This window comes from Solea solea, chromosome 4 (assembly GCF_958295425.1).
Source record: "Solea solea chromosome 4, fSolSol10.1, whole genome shotgun sequence".
NCBI classification, from domain to species: domain Eukaryota; kingdom Metazoa; phylum Chordata; class Actinopteri; order Pleuronectiformes; family Soleidae; genus Solea; species Solea solea.
Genome location: NC_081137.1, coordinates 195,001 through 211,747, shown reverse-complemented (window position 1 = coordinate 211,747; position 16,747 = coordinate 195,001). Strand labels below are relative to the sequence as shown.

General features: G+C 42.4%; 3 protein-coding genes across 3 annotated transcripts in view; all 3 read left to right on the top strand.

The window, feature by feature from the left end:
* The first annotated feature begins 250 nt into the window (after window positions 1-250).
* ndufa2 (NADH:ubiquinone oxidoreductase subunit A2) lies at window positions 251-2,603 on the top strand. The gene is made up of 3 exons (XM_058627643.1): window positions 251-407; window positions 2,103-2,209; window positions 2,410-2,603. Exons 1-3 carry the CDS (start codon window positions 304-306, stop codon window positions 2,499-2,501), a joined length of 303 nt encoding a protein of 100 aa, XP_058483626.1. The 5' UTR covers window positions 251-303; the 3' UTR covers window positions 2,502-2,603.
* Window positions 2,604-3,484: 881 nt separating this feature from the next.
* Window positions 3,485-12,415, top strand: ik (IK cytokine). Its single transcript, XM_058627484.1, has 20 exons — window positions 3,485-3,638; window positions 4,306-4,372; window positions 5,808-5,900; window positions 7,436-7,495; window positions 7,725-7,892; window positions 8,666-8,780; window positions 8,862-8,932; window positions 9,012-9,058; window positions 9,164-9,327; window positions 9,532-9,640; window positions 9,826-9,865; window positions 9,991-10,186; window positions 10,366-10,384; window positions 10,461-10,545; window positions 10,639-10,722; window positions 10,804-10,861; window positions 10,989-11,077; window positions 11,151-11,259; window positions 11,390-11,424; window positions 12,201-12,415. The coding sequence occupies exons 1-20, from the start codon at window positions 3,629-3,631 to the stop codon at window positions 12,226-12,228; spliced, it is 1,647 nt and encodes a 548-aa protein (XP_058483467.1). The 5' UTR covers window positions 3,485-3,628; the 3' UTR covers window positions 12,229-12,415.
* Window positions 12,416-13,705: 1,290 nt separating this feature from the next.
* The window catches only part of chm (CHM Rab escort protein), an 8,135-nt gene continuing 5,093 nt past the window's right edge, over window positions 13,706-16,747 (top strand). The window contains exons 1-8 of the mRNA XM_058627483.1: window positions 13,706-13,846; window positions 14,656-14,722; window positions 15,715-15,787; window positions 15,907-16,034; window positions 16,124-16,227; window positions 16,334-16,389; window positions 16,496-16,618; window positions 16,706-16,747. The exon at window positions 16,706-16,747 is cut by the window's right edge and continues 75 nt beyond it. Of these exons, the coding sequence (XP_058483466.1) occupies window positions 13,795-13,846; window positions 14,656-14,722; window positions 15,715-15,787; window positions 15,907-16,034; window positions 16,124-16,227; window positions 16,334-16,389; window positions 16,496-16,618; window positions 16,706-16,747 (645 nt within the window). The 5' untranslated portion in view covers window positions 13,706-13,794. The remainder of the gene's footprint in view (window positions 13,847-14,655; window positions 14,723-15,714; window positions 15,788-15,906; window positions 16,035-16,123; window positions 16,228-16,333; window positions 16,390-16,495; window positions 16,619-16,705) is intronic.

Below are 16,747 nucleotides of genomic sequence, written 5' to 3'. Positions count from 1 at the left end.
TCAAACTGAGGGCTGTCAGTTTAAACCGCTGCCTGTCAGGTCAAACTGAGGACTGTCAGGTTAAACCGCTGCCTGTCAGGTCAAACTGAGGGCTGTCAGGTTAAACCGCTGCCTGTCAGGTTAAACTGAGGGCTGTCAGGTTAAACCGCTGCCTGTCAGGTTAAACTGAGCGCTGTCAGGTTAAACCGCTGCCTGTCAGGTCAAACTGAGGGCTGTCAGGTTAAACCGCTGCCTGTCAGGTTAAACTGAGGGCTGTAAAATCCCTCCTTACGTCTCGTCCTTGACAGGCAGTAGGAAACTAAGATGGCGGCCGCCGTGGTTCGCAGTCTGGGCTCCAGTCTCTGCAAAAACCTCCGTGAGATCCGCGTCCACCTCTGCCAGACGTCCGCGGCCAGCGGGGGCGTGAGGTGAGCACCGAGCCCGGCTCCAGAGGCGCGCAGAGCCGCTAGAAAAGAAAGAAACACCGGTGATAAACGAGTGATAATGGAGGGAGAGCCGAGCTAACTATGCTAACGGCTAACCGCTCAGATACAAAAGTCAGCTGTTTATTGATCACTAACAGAAATAATGACCAGTGATCAATAATGACGTGAATGTAATAGTTGTTCCGTTAATGTGATCGATCACATTTAACTGTGATTTAGACTGAAACTTTTGTAGAACTGATGATTATTTTCATCACCCACTCATCTGTCCATTATTTTCTACATTAATCGATTAGTTGTTTGGTTCGTAGAGTATTGATCAGTGTTTTTCTGAAAATGTGTCAAAAATGATTCAGTTTGAATGATTTCTTTGTTTAATGGAGCAAAGAAACAGAAAATATTCACATTTAAGAAGCTGAAAATGACAGAAAGTAGAAAATATTCACATTTAAGAAGCTGAAAAATGAGAGAAAGTAGAAAATATTCACATTTAAGAAGCTGAAAATGACAGAAAGTAGAACATATTCACATTTAAGAAGCTGAAAATGACAGAAAGTAGAAAATATTCACATTTAAGAAGCTGAAAATGACAGAAAGTAGAAAATATTCACATTTAAGAAGCTGAAAATGACAGAAAGTAGAAAATATTCACATTTAAGAAGCTGAAAAATGAGAGAAAGTAGAAAATATTCACATTTAAGAAGCTGAAAATGACAGAAAGTAGAAAATATTCACATTTAAGAAGCTGAAAAATGAGAGAAAGTAGAAAAAATTCCCATTTAAGAAGCTGAAAATGACAGAAAGTAGAAAATATTCACATTTAAGAAGCTGAAAAATGAGAGAAAGTAGAAAATATTCACATTTAAGAAGCTGAAAATGACAGAAAGTAGAAAATATTCACATTTAAGAAGCTGAAAAATGAGAGAAAGTAGAAAATATTCACATTTAAGAAGCTGAAAATGACGAAGTAGAAAATATTCACATTTAAGAAGCTGAAAATGACAAAGTAGAAAATATTCACATTTAAGAAGCTGAAAATAACAGAAAGTAGAACATATTCACATTTAAGAAGCTGAAAATAACAGAAAGTAGAACATATTCACATTTAAGAAGCTGAAAATGGCAGAAAGTAGAACATATTCACATTTAAGAAGCTGAAAATGACAGAAAGTAGAAAATATTCACATTTAAGAAGCTGAAAATAACAGAAAGTAGAACATATTCACATTTAAGAAGCTGAAAATGACAGAAAGTAGAAAATATTCACATTTAAGAAGCTGAAAATGACAGAAAGTAGAAAATATTCACATTTAAGAAGCTGAAAATGGCAGAAAGTAGAACATATTCACATTTAAGAAGCTGAAAAATTACAGAAAGTAGAAAATATTCACATTTAAGAAGCTGAAAATGACAGAAAGTAGAAAATATTCACATTTAAGAAGCTGAAAATGGCAGAAAGTAGAACATATTCACATTTAAGAAGCTGAAAAATTACAGAAAGTAGAAAATATTCACATTTAAGAAGCTGAAAAATGCCAGAAGGTAGAAAATATTCACATTTAAGAAGCTGAAAATGACAGAAAGTAGAACATATTCACATTTAAGAAGCTGAAAATAACAGAAAGTACTTGTTGGTGTTTTTGATAAAACATGTTATTGTCGCTGCTGTGTTCACAGAGACTTTGTGGAGCAGCACTACGTCGCTCTGAAACAGTCCAACCCAGACTTTCCAATCCTGATCCGAGAATGTTCTGGAGTCCAGGCTCGACTCTGGGCCAGACATGGTGAGTCCAAACCACACGGCATCATGGGAGAAGCACATTGATTCAAGATTCAAGATTTATGCTGACTGGTGCTCTGTCCTGATTGGCTCAGTGACACTTTAACCTCTGACCTCCTGTCGCTCCTCTCAGTGGATAGACAATGATAATAATAATAATAATGATGATGATAATGATAGGTGATGTCTGTGTTGTGTCTGCAGAGTTTGGAAAAGAGAGCAGTGTCTCCGTGGACAACATGTCGGCTGATCAGGTGGCTCATGCTCTGCACACGCTGGTTCAGACCAAACCATAACCCCCCCACCCCCTGCTTGAAGTGGTTCGGTCCAGACAAGCTCCTCCTCTGTTTAGTTTTATGTGTAAATGTGAATAAATATGAATAAATATGACACTTTCACTGGCCTGTGTGTGCATGTGTGTGGGAGAGATGCTGATGATGATCCCATGTCAGAAAGCAGGTTCAACAAACTCTGAGTTCAAACCAAACACATCTCTTTGACTAAGATGACAACGACGACACAAAAAAAAGAAGCACTCTTGTTTGTACACATGTTGAAATGCACTTATTAAAAGCACCTTTGGATAAAAGCGTCTGCTAAACCAGCGGTCCCCAACCTTTTTTGCGCCCACGGACCGGTTTAATGTCAGACAATATTTTCACGGACCGGCTTTTCATGTGTGGCGGAAAGATACAAGGGTTATTTTTATGCTATTTTCTAAATATTAGACCAGACTAGACCAGTCCAGAGTCTGAGACCTGAACTCATGTTTTATCATTCACTGATTCACTGAAAAAAGTGGCAGCGGAAATTGTTATTTAAAAACATTTTTGCTAAAACAGAGAAAAAAGCCACCACCTATAGGAAATGCTGCCACCTGCTGGACGTGTTTCCTGCCTAAATGATCCTGTTTTAGCTCTAACAACAAATGTTGTGACAATAAAATTATATTTTTCCTTGTCGTGTCCTAGTATTACTTTGACACGTCTGACAGTTTTATGTTGTTAAGATATTTTTATTGTTAAATAATTTGCAAAAAAACATGTAAAAATAGAGTTTGATTTGATTTGCTACTCTCCTTTAGGTGGAACATTCCATGTGCAAATCCGAGCAAGAAGGTGCAACTTGTTGTAATTTAATTCAAGAATGATAGTATAGTACTAATAATAATGGAATAACAGAACAATAATAATGAAGAAGAAGAAGAGACAATGGAACCACCGGCTGGTCCCGGGGCTCCTCCAGAGAACTGCATTGACTGTGTTGAGCCACAGGCGGCGCTGTGTGTGTGTTAGTTTGTAAGTGAAGCGGAAGTGACGCAGCCAGCTCCGCTGTTAGCTGAAGCCAACTGACCGTATCTCCGTCGTGTCCGCGGAACGGACGCGTTTTCCCGGGTGAAGCAGAGAAACGACGCGCCGCCGCGATGCCTGAGAGTAAGACCGAGCCCGGTGTTCGTTCAGCGGACACGTTTGTCTCTGTGTCACGCTGAAAACAACAACGGTTAACCTACTGTTATGGGTTAGCAGCAAAGGCTAGCTGTTAGCTGAAAGACATCAGCTACACACATTCGTGGAATTGTGAAACTATTAAAATCCGGATTAAATTGAAATCGTTAACTCGTTCGTGCGCAAAAACGTACAAACAAACCGGAGCAGAGATTGTTCATTAAATGTAAACATATTCAGCTTCACAGCAGCGACACCACTCGGTTAGCTTATCCCCGGGAGTCGTCTCCTCAACATACTGCGTTCACTTTTTTTACGATTTTAAAATGTCGTTTGAAAATCCGAATTATGGGACTGTGATGAGTGTTGAGTCAGCAGAGACACGACTCTTTCACTCGGCTTATCTTTCACGACTGTTGACTCACAGCGTGTCGGGTTTAACCTCGGCTGAACCTAATTCACCACACAGTACGAGTGTGTTTGTTTCAATGTCGTCGATCACCGGGGAAGTTTGAACAAAGATCTTCTTCTCCCGCTTTATCCTCCACACGAGGGTCGCGGGGTCTGATGTGCGTGATCTTATTAGTATATTAACCCTGACTTTGTTTGTGTGACGCCCCCTGCTGTTCGTCCGCTCACGTTACGTCTCTTTCAGCTGATGTTTACTCCAACCCTCTGGCTCCTGATGGACACGAGGTGGACGACCACCGAGCTGCAGCTCAGTGAGTGTGTGCGAGTGAGCGCGCGCGCGCGTGTTATTACTCTACGTGTGTGTTATTACTCTGTATGTGATTACTGTGTGTGTGTGTGTGTGTGTGTGTGTTATTACTCTGTATGTGATTACTGTGTGTGTGTGTGTGTTATTACTCTGTATGTGATTACTGTGTGTGTGTGTGTTATTACTCTGTATGTGATTACTGTGTGTGTGTGTGTGTGTTATTACTCTGTATGTGATTACTGTGTGTGTGTGTGTGTTATTACTCTGTATGTGATTACTGTGTGTGTGTGTGTGTGTTATTACTCTGTATGTGATTACTGTGTGTGTGTGTGTGTTATTACTCTGTATGTGATTACTGTGTGTGTGTGTGTATGTGTGTGTTATTACTCTGTATGTGATTACTGTGTGTGTGTGAGTGTGTGTTATTACTCTGTATGTGATTACTGTGTGTGTGTGTGTGTGTTATTACTCTGTATGTGATTACTGTGTGTGTGTGTATGTGTGTGTTATTACTCTGTATGTGATTACTGTGTGTGTGTGTGTGTGAGTGTGTGTTATTACTCTGTATGTGATTACTGTGTGTGTGTGTGTGTGTGTTAGTTATTACTCTGTATGTGATTACTGTGTGTGTGTGTGTGTGTGTGTGTGTGTGTTATTACTCTGTATGTGATTACTGTGTGTGTGTGTGTGTGTGTGTTATTACTCTGTATGTGATTACTGTGTGTTATTACTCTATGTGATTACTGTGTGTGTGTGTGTGTTATTACTCTGTATGTGATTACTCTGTGTGTGTTATTACTCTGTATGTGATTACTGTGTGTGTGTGTGTGTTATTACTCTATGTGATTACTGTGTGTGTGTGTTATTACTCTGTATGTGATTACTGTGTGTTATTACTCTATGTGATTACTGTGTGTGTGTGTGTGTGTGTGTGTGTTATTACTCTGTATGTGATTACTCTGTGTGTGTTATTACTCTGTATGTGATTACTGTGTGTGTGTGTGTGTTATTACTCTGTATGTGATTACTGTGTGTGTGTGTGTTATTACTCTGTATGTGATTACTGTGTGTGTGAGTGTGTTATTACTCTGTATGTGATTACTGTGTGTGTGTGTGTGTGTGTTTGTTATTACTCTGTATGTGATTACTGTGTGTCTGTGTGTGTTATTACTCTGTATGTGATTACTGTGTGTGTTATTACTCTGTATGTGATTACTGTGTGTGTGTGTGTTATTACTCTGTATGTGATTACTGTGTGTGTGTGTTATTACTCTGTGTGTGAGTGTGTGTTATTACTCTGTGTGTGTGTGTGTGTTATTACTCTCTGTGTGTGTGTGTGTTATTACTCTGTATGTGATTACTGTGTGTGTGTGTGTTGTTACTCTGTATGTGATTACTGTGTGTGTGTGTGTGTGTGTTAACCATGTGTGTCTCCTCAGGTCCAAACTGACCAATGATGATTTCAGGAAGTTGCTGATGACACCGAGGGCGGCGCCCTCCTCGGCCCCGCCCTCCAAGTCCAGACACCATGAGTGAGTAACAAAGGCGGGAAAATGGCATCATCACCTTCAATTATGGCACATTTCTACGCCACGCAACGGCACAGTTTAAGTAGTGTTTCAACGAGCATAGTAACCTGGTACCAGGCACTATTATTAGAACCTGCTCAAGTGAGGTTCCAAAAGTGTGCTGAGTAGGTACTATGTGATGATTGGTCAGACTGCCAGCCACTGACTGGCCAGAGTGTCGTGACAGGAAGAAACGTCCCACACACAAATCAAGCCGAAGGGTTAGGGTTTCACTCAGTTCACTCAGTTCACTCAGCCGTGCAGTGATGACCCCGCCCACGTTAAAGGTGACATATTATTCCCTATTTCCCCAAGTTAAAATAGTTCCCTGGTGTCCTAATGAACATGTCTGTGACATGCTTTGGTCAAAATACCATAAGGATGAAGCACCATAGCAGTTCAATAACCCTGCCAAAACCGCCCCTTTCAGAACGCTCTGTTTTGTGTGTGGTCCCGTTATATGCAAATGAGACTCCGGTGCTCCGGTCATGAAGGACGTACTGAACAAATATTTTTAATTAGGACGTGTCAGAATGGTCATTTATGAGCTCTATTTGACTTTTCTTAAAAATGTGTGTGTTTGTACGGTCGCTGACTAAATACGGCGACCGCTGGTCACAGTCTGATGTGAAGTGGTGCGAACACACGAACACACGTTTGCTGACTTTATACGGAACATTAGCTTCATATATAAAATCCTCTGAGGCTGGAAGTTTGTGTAAAACACTGTGCTCCACTGTGCAGCCACCAACAGCACACTTGTCCCTCCGCGTTGACATAATACCGCTCTTTCTCACTCGCCTGCCCTCTTGCATTTTATAGGGACAAGGTGGAGCTAAGGTGGAGCTCTCCAAGTAAACTTACTGGTGGGGCGGTAACATTTGCGGTGAAATGCGCATGCTGCCGTCATAAGCGGAGGGAATTCAACATCAAGTGTTTTATCGCCTATACTTACACTAAGGGGGACCACGAAAACATGACTGAGTATTCTTTTTCCACACTTTGGCGACTGGTAGGGCCTCCAGAGTCCCAAATATGAGTATTGAAATGGTTAAAAAGTTGATTTTGCATAATATGTCCCCTTTAAGTAGTAGGTACTTTTTTGTAGTGGAGATGCAACCTAATCGTGCCGAGTCATGCCGAGTCATGCCGAGGCGAGCCGGTGGAAATATGCCATGTGTTCCATTTATCATCAGAACTGGAGGTCAGCCCCGCCCCCTGAAATCATGTCCAACTCAACCTCACCAAACCCTGATATAGGTTTCCAAGATGGTTGCTGTTCAAACACTTTTTATTTGTATTTGTAGTTTCTACACTGTGTGTGTGTGTGGGCAAAATACTGTGGACGTTGTTGACTGGTACTGCTAACGTCGGCTAGCCAATGCTAGCTTGCATTGGCTACCATCCATGGTTTTTTTCACTTCTTAACTCGGGAGGTGATGTAACTCACAGTTCCCACTTCTGATGTAAGTAATGGCGAATTGTCTTTTTTTCCCCAGAATGCCGAGGGACTATAACGAGGATGAGGATCCTGCGGCGCGGAGGAGGAAGAAGAAGAGGTAAACACGTCTTGTCATTGGTCGATACAACAACTGCTCCTCCCCCTTCTGCATACATGCAAGAGCGAGTTTCAGCAGAAGAGAACAGGGCCACAGCGCCCACTAGTGTCAGAGCACTGCTCCAGCATCTACAGCGCCACCTCCACTCCACCCGAGACGCTGCCTCAGTAATGATTATCTGCTAGATCTTCATCTTCACGTCATCGATCACTTCTTGTGTTTGTTACAGCTACTATGCTAAGCTACGTCAGCAGGAGATGGAGCGAGAGAGAGAGCTGGCGGAAAAGTACAGGGACCGAGCGAGAGAGCGACGAGACGGCGTCAACAAGGACTACGCAGAGACGGAGCTGATTAGCACCACGGCTAACTACAGAGCTGTAGGACCCACTGCTGAAGCGTGAGTAATGCTAACAGTGCTAACATTAGGACCCACCACTGAGGCACGAGTAATGCTAACAGTGCTAACATTAGGACCCACCACTGAGGCGTGAGTAATGCTAACAGTGCTAACATTACAGCTAACTACAGAGCTGTAGGACCCACTGCTGAGGCGTGAGTAATGCTAACAGTTCTAACATTAGGACCCACCACTGAGGCGTGAGTAATGCTAACAGTGCTAACATTAGGACCCACCACTGAGGCGTGAGTAATGCTAACAGTGCTAACATTAGGACCCACCACTGAGGCGTGAGTAATGCTAACAGTGCTAACATTAGGACCCACCACTGAGGCGTGAGTAATGCTAACAGTGCTAACATTACAGCTAACTACAGAGCTGTAGGACCCACTGCTGAGGCGTGAGTAATGCTAACAGTGCTAACATTAGGACCCACCACTGAGGCGTGAGTAATGCTAACAGTGCTAACATTAGGACCCACCACTGAGGCGTGAGTAATGCTAACAGTGCTAACATTAGGACCCACCACTGAGGCGTGAGTAATGCTAACAGTGCTAACATTACAGCTAACTACAGAGCTGTAGGACCCACTGCAACATTATTCACTGTTTGCTTGTTTGTTGTTTGTTTATGGTTTGTTTGTTGTTTGTTTATGGTTTGTGTATTGTTTATGTTTTGTGTGTTGTTTGTGTATAGTTTGTTGTGTGTTTGTTTGTGTATTGTTTGTTGTTTGTTTATTTGTTGTGTGTTTATTGTTTGTTGTGTGTTGGCAGAGATAAGTCTGCGGCAGAGAAACGTCGTCAGCTGATCCAGGAGTCAAAGTTCTTGGGTGGTGACATGGAGCACACTCACTTGGTGAAAGGTCTGGACTTCGCTCTGCTGCAGAAGGTTGGACACAGGAAGTCTCTGTTGTTGATGATGATGATGATGATGATGTCATCGATGACCTAACCTTCACCTGTGTTACAGGTGAGAGCGGAGATCACCAGTAAAGAGAAGGAAGAAGAGGACATGATGGAGAAAGTCCAGAAAGAAGCAAAGTAAGAAACATGGACATCAACAGAGATGACTCGTTTGACCTTTGACCTTTGACCTTTGACCTTTCTGTCTGTTTGACAGGAAAGAGGTGGAGCCCGAGGAGAAGATGGAGTTCAAGACTCGTATGGGTGAGTCAATGAGCTATGATCGCTGCTCTGATGGTCACATGATGATGATGATGACGACGATGATGATGATGTTGATGGTGTGTGTGCGTGCGTGTGTGAGATCAGGCAGGAACATCTACCGTGTGGTGTTCAGGTCCGGTGTGACAGAGAGGAATGAGCTCTTCCTGCCCGGCAGGATGGCGTACGTGGTCGATCTGGACGATGAGTTCACTGACACTGACATCCCGACCACTCTGATCCGCAGCAAAGCTGACTGTCCCAGCATGGAGGTACTGACCACTGCTGCTGCGTTCACTGACCACTGCTGCTGTGTTCACTGACCACTGCTGCTGTGTTCACTGACCTATTGTCATATGAATACGTTGTAGAGGTTGAAACATAAAAATCAGGTTGATGATGCATTTAAGTCGCATGAGAATTTGCAGTTGCTGCTAGAGTTAAGACTTAACTGTGTGTGTGTGTGTGTGTGTCAGGCTCAGACCACTCTGACCACCAACGACATCGTCATCTCTAAGCTGACTCAGATCCTGTCGTACCTCAGACAAGGAACACGACACAAGAAGATGAAGAAGAAGGACAAAGGTCAGTCAGGACTGTGTGTGGTGTTTCTCACACACACACACTCAGTGAGGGGTTGTTTTGTGATGCTTCAGGTTTGTCTGAGTGTCCTCACAAAGACTGCTCTACAAGTGTCTCTGTGTGTGTGTGTGTGTGTGTGTGTGTGTGTGTGTTTGTACTTAAAATAACTAATGTGTGTTTTTTTTCAGGAAAACTGGATGATAAACGAGCTCCTGAGGCTGATATCGGGTCAGTACACACACACACACACTCGATGCGGTTCTGCCTCATTGGGACCAGGTTTTGGTCTCCATGAAGACGACTGGTCCTGACAGAAAACACACTCTCTCTCACACACACACACTGTGTCTCAGCATCTTCGACGACATCGGCGACTACATCCCATCGAGTGTGGCCCCGCCCAAACCTGTGAAAGACAAAGAGAGACATCGGGAGAGGGACAGAGACCGGGAGAGGGACAGAGACCGAGAGAGGGACCGAGACCGAGAGGACGACACCAAGAGCAGGAGACACAGCTACTTTGAGAAACCACAAGGAGACGAACACCAGGTTAGACAGATGTCTCCACTCAGACGCATTTATATCTCCACTGAGACGCATTCATGTCCTCACTGAGATGCATTCATGTCCCCACTGAGACGCATTGATGTGAGACATGTAAGACAGAGACGTTGTAACCTCTGTGTTCCTGTGTCACTGATTGTGTGTCTGTTTGTGTGTGTCCTCAGGTGTTGGAGGCAGACACAGGTGAGTCACACAGTCCTCAGCAGTCATGTGACCTGTGACATCACAGTGTCTGATTTAATGATTGATTCATGATCAGGTCCAGTATCAGTCGGAGACCAGATCAAGATGATCAACGAGAAGTTTGCAGGAGCAGCAGGAAGTCAGTGGAGCAACCAGGAACCATATCCTGTTTACTGAGGGGGCAGAGTCAGTGTGTGTGTGTGTGTGTGTATATATATATATATATGTGTATTGGCTCTTTAACTGGTCCTCACTGGTTCTCAGAGGAGAGATGGTAAAGAACAACTCGGTGATTTCTTTGGAGGATCAAACTCATATGCTGAGTGTTACCCTGCTACGTAAGACACACACACACACACACACACAGAGGTCTACTTCCATGTAGACGCTGTAATTAAAGTCTCTGTCGTTGTCTCCAGGATGGACGACCTGGCTGTGGACAGTGATGAGGAAGTGGACTACAGTAAGATGGACCAGGTAACCACAGCTCCCAGCATGCATCACTGCTGTGTGTGCACGTTTCAGTGGAGTGCCACAGCAGGAGGTGCTGTAAGACAGGAGGTGTTTCACTGCAGACAGGAAGTGATGTCACTGTGTGTTTCAGGGTAATAAGAAGGGTCCTCTTGGTCGCTGGGACTTTGACACTCAGGAGGAATATTCAGATTACATGAACAACAAGGAGGCACTGCCAAAGTAAGACTGGTCCTGATCCTGAGTCTAATCCTAAACCTGATCCTAAAACTGACCCTGACCTTTGACCCTTCAGGGCAGCATTCCAGTACGGCATCAAGATGTCTGAAGGACGAAAAACGCGCCGCTTCAAAGAGACCAATGAGAAAGCAGAGCTGGACCGACAGTGGAAGAAGATCAGCGCGGTGAGAAAACCACTCCACGTTAAACCAAACCAGGTTTTATTCAACCGGGTTTCATGTGACAGTGAATTGATCATAAAATAGTTCTGGAGTTCACTGTGTGTGTGTGTGTGTGTGTGTGTGTGTGTCTCAGATCATAGAGAAGAGGAAGAAGATGGAGGCCGATGGGTGAGTGCTTTATCTTCATCATTATCATCAGTGTCACGGCCAATCGGAGCAAAGCATCAAACATTCTGTAAACGTCGGTAAACTTTGAACGTCGCTAAACTTTGTGAACGTCCGTAAACTCTGTGAACGTCCGTAAACTCTGTGAATGTCTGTGAACGTCTGTAAACTCTGTGAATGTCTGTGAACGTCGCTAAACTTTGTGAACGTCGCTAAACTTTGTGAACGTCCGTAAACTCTGTGAACGTCCGTAAACTCTGTGAATGTCTGTGAACGTCGCTAAACTTTGTGAACGTCCGTAAACTCTGTGAACGTCCGTAAACTCTGTGAATGTCTGTGAACGTCTGTAAACTCTGTGAATGTCTGTGAACGTCGCTAAACTTTGTGAACGTCCGTAAACTCTGTGAACGTCCGTAAACTCTGTGAATGTCTGTGAACGTCGCTAAACTTTGTGAATGCCGCTAAACTTCGTGAACGTTGCTAAACTTCGGGAACGTCACTAAACTTTGTGAACGTCGCTAAACTTCGGGAACGTCTGTAAACTTTGTGAATGTCTGTAAACTCTATGAACGCCGCTAAACTTTGTGAACGTTGCTAAACTTCGGGAACGTCTGTAAACTTTGTGAATGTCTGTAAACTCTATGAACGTCTGTAAACTTTGTGAACGTCTGTAAACTCTATGAACGTCTGTAAACTTTGTGAACGTCTGTAAACTTTGTGAACGTCTGAGTTTTTGTGAGTTTTATGAACGGTGTGTAAATTGTGTTTTTGTTTTACAGGGTGGACGTGAAGAGGCCCAAATACTAGTCTTCTCCTTGTTTCCTTCCTTGCCTCCTTTCCTCATCTGCTTATTGATCGGAGATCTTGTCCTGTCCTGGTCCAGTTTGGTGTCAAGGTCAAAGGTCACAGACTTTTAGTTCATATAAGTAAAATCAGTGGTTGATTGGAAACGTGACTCATCAATAAAATAAAAACGTGACTCATCAATAAACAATGATCTCACTTTGTTTTTATTCTGTCATCATCGCTGTGTGTGTGTGTGTGTGTGTGTGTGTGTGTGTGTGTGTGTGTGTGTTCCAGGCTGAGTCCATCTTCAGGAACATTCTTCCAGACGAGGAGTTTTGTCCTCCTGTCCAGGAGGAGGCACTGTTGCACCAAATATTGGCATGTAGTCGTGTAGCCTATGAGGGGACGTTGCCATCCTCTCTGTTTGTTGATGGTACCCGTCTCTCACGGAGAGCAACATGTAAATAGTTCAATAAAAAGATACGCCGGACTTGATGACAGACCGACAAACGTCCGTTCATTCGCTAGAATTATTGTTGTGCTGCGCAAGGTCGGCAGAAGAAATGAGCCTACCTGTTAAACACAGATGTGTATTTGTAAATAATATGACTTTTGTAAAACTGAAAATTGCACTTGTGGGTCGTCAGCACACTCATTCTACTCTTTCCACAGTGAGGGATTTCTGGGACGTTATATTTGTCTCAGTAATGCCTCCCTTCATCAGCAGGTGGCACTGTTTTACAAGAACAACCGAGAGAGATCTAGCTAAAGTGACAATGCACACCATGGCATGGATGTATTATGAGAACTGGATAGAGCTCCGCCCCTTTATGCCAATAACTGTCACATGACTCAGGGATTTTGAGGGATTTTTGAAAATGACTCTTTTATTTCTGAACCTGTTGAAATGAACCTCTCGTAGCAGTGTGTTCAAATGGCGGGCCGTGGGCCATGTGTGGCCCAGAAACACTGAGGAAAAACTTTTCACTCGTCCTCCGTCGTGGACAAGTTTATGTCTCAGGTGTGAGACAAATGTGTCTGATTTCAATTCATTTCAATGGAAATGCCTTAGATTATGATCAGTTCTGTGTTTGTCATCATCAAGACGACACTGACACACACACTGACACGAGGACACTCCTTCGTCTTCTTCATGTAACAATAAAAAAACCCACTGAAATGTTTTAAAGAAACAAGGACTTTGATGTTTGATGGAACTTTGAACTATAGAGGGCAGCACTACAGCCGGCTGCTAATTATCACTATGATGATTATTATTATTGTTGTTATTAAAAGAAGATGATGAAGAGGCACAGAGGAGGAGGAGATGTGATTATCTACAACATTACATTCATTCATATGTGTACAAATATAAGCACATGAGATACTATCTCATTATTATATATTATTATAATAATAATAATAATAATAATATATATTATAACGATGACTTGCTGATTTCTCTCCCAGGTGACAGTGACGTAAATTCTTCACGTTAAAAAACTAAACTTGTGTCTTGATTGGTTCGCGTCGGTGGCGAGGTCCTCCCTGCTCCGTGTCACGTGACTGTGTTTCCCTGCTAACAACATGGCTACCGAGGGTCTCCCGTGTGAATTTGACGTCGTCATTCTGGGCACAGGTAAACGAACTCCTCGCTTCTGTTTCCCGCTTTCTTTACCCGGGTCTTGTTCATGTAAACGGTCTGTGTTCGGTCTGACAGCGGCTCGGTCCAGAACGTGTCAGAACCGCTGCTGAAAGTGGCCCAAACCCGGGACAGAGTGTGGGGTTAGCTGGCGGCTAACGGCTCATTCGTTTTTAAAGACCGCGGCTAGCAGCTAGCGCTAAGCTTCTGCGAACGCCTAGCTAACAGTGTGGTGACGTTACTGTGTACTGATGCTAACGTTAGCCCGCTGTAGTAACGGACCAGCGCGAGCTGCGGTCACGTGATTAGCATCATGGTAATTGTAGGTTTTTACTTGTTTCTCCGTTTATGTTGATATTGATATATGGATTATTTTACTGTGTACAGATCACTGTTATAGATTACCAATTGATAGTCCCAGATATCTGATGTTTGGTGACAGATTATTGATTGATAATCCCAGATAACTGATGTTTGGCAACAGACTATTGATTGATAATCCCAGATAACTGATGTTTGGCATCATATTATTGATTGATAAACCCAGATAACTGATGTTCGTTAACAGATTATCAATTGATAATCCCAGCTAACTGATGTTCGGTAACAGATTATTGATTGATAATCCCAGACAACTAATTATTGATTGATAACTGATGTTCGGTAACAGATTATTGATTGATAATCCCAGACAACTAATTATTGATTGATAACTGATGTTTGGTAACACATTTTTGATTGATAATCCCAGATAACTGATTATTGATTGATAATCCCAGATTATTGATGATATTGATGGATTGCAGGGCTGGTTGAGTCGGTGGTCGCTGCCGCCTGTTCCAGAGTGGGACAGAGAGTTCTTCACCTCGACAGGTCAGCTCTCTTACTGGTGTCAGTAATGATTATTGATCAGTATAATTATAGATTAGCCTACATGTCAGTAATGATTATTGATCAGTATAATTTTAGATTAACCTACATGTAATTATAGATTAACCTAGACGTCAGTAATGATTATTGATCAGTATAATTATAGATTAACCTACATGTCAGTAATGATTATTGATCAGTATAATTATAGATTGGCCTACATGTCAGTAATGATTATTGATCAGTATAATTATAGATTAACCTACATGTCAGTATTGATTATTGATCAGTATAATTATAGATGAACCTAGATGTCAGTAATGATTATTGTTCAGTATAATTATAGATTAACCTAGATGTCAGTAATGATTATTGATCACTATAATTATAGATTAACCTTCATGTCAGTAATGACTTTTGATCAGTATAATTATAGATTAATCTAGATGTCAGTAATGATTTTTGATCACTATAATTATAGATTAACCTACATGTCAGTAATGATTATTGATCAGTGTAATTATAGATTAACCTACATGTCAGTAATGATTATTGATCATTATAATTATAGATTAACCTACATGTCAGTCATGATTATTGATCAGTATAATTATAGATTAGCCTACGTGTCAGTGATGATTATTGATCAGTATAATTATAGATTAATTTACATGTCAGTATTGATTATGATCAGTATAATTATAGATTAACCTACATGTCAGTAATGATTATTGATCACTATAATTATAGATTAACCTACATGTCAGTATTGATTATTCAGCACATTTATGTCTGATTTTGTTCTTTTTTGCTGGGACATGAAACCAACGTGATGATGATTATTTATCAATGTGTGTGTGTTAATTGATCGATTGATTTATTTTAAATAGTGAATAAAGTTTAAATAAACAAATCTAAATATCGTTTCCATAGTAAAAACATGTTTTATACTGTAGGAGGGACTTTTATTGTGAAGGACTTCCTGTGTGTTTCAGGAGGAGTTACTACGCAGCGAACTGGGCGAGCTTCACCTTTAACGGCCTCCTCGACTGGATACAACAACGACAGGTGAGCAGACGCTGACACAGGAGTGTGCGACCCATATATGTAATGTACGACAAGAAAACACACTCACACACGCTGGCAGCAGTCCGTTTGAGTGTGTGTGTGTGTGTGTGTGTGTGTAGGAGGAGTCTCCTCAGCCTGATGAGTTACAGGATTGGTCCAGTCTGTTAGAGGAAGGGGAGGAGCTAATCTACCTGTGTAACGCTGACTCGTCCTCTGTCAGTAACGTGCAGGTGTTCTCTTTCACCAGGTAATTCCTCAAATGAATGGGTCTCATTCGATCAATAACCTGATCATCGATCAATAACCTGCACCTCTGACTCTGGTGTGTGTTTTCAGGGAGGAGGAGGAAAGTGTGAGTCCTCCAAGCACCACAGAAGAAGAAGCTGCAGCAGCTGCTGAGGAGGAGGAGGAGGCTGAAGAAGAAACGACACAATCCACAGGTTTGGTTCTGATAACATGATCATATTATTGATTAGCATGAAGACGAGCAGGATTCAGGGATCAATAATCGCTTCTAAATTAAACCATATGTCAAATTTCTTCCAGATATAAAAGAGAAAGAATCCAAAGAGAAAACAGCTGATGAAGAGGATGATGGACAGGTTAGGGGGCGGAGTCACCTATTGATTATTATTGATGATTGTTTTCCACTGTGTGCATCAGCCAATCAAAGCTCTGCATCATGGGGATTTTCCCATCCAATCACAGGCTGCCGGTGTGGATGGGGAGGAGCATGAGGCTCCGCCTCCAGACGACCGGAACCGTAAGAAGGTCAGCTACAGCGAGCTGCTGGACAAAGGTCGCAGGTTCAACATTGACCTCGTCTCCAAGGTAACGCCACAGCCAATCATATCGCTCCATGTGGGTCACAGTGATTGGTTTCCATGGCAACAGCTGACTGTTGTTGTTGTTCTTCAGCTGATGTTTTCTCGTGGATCATTAATTGATCTGCTCATCAAA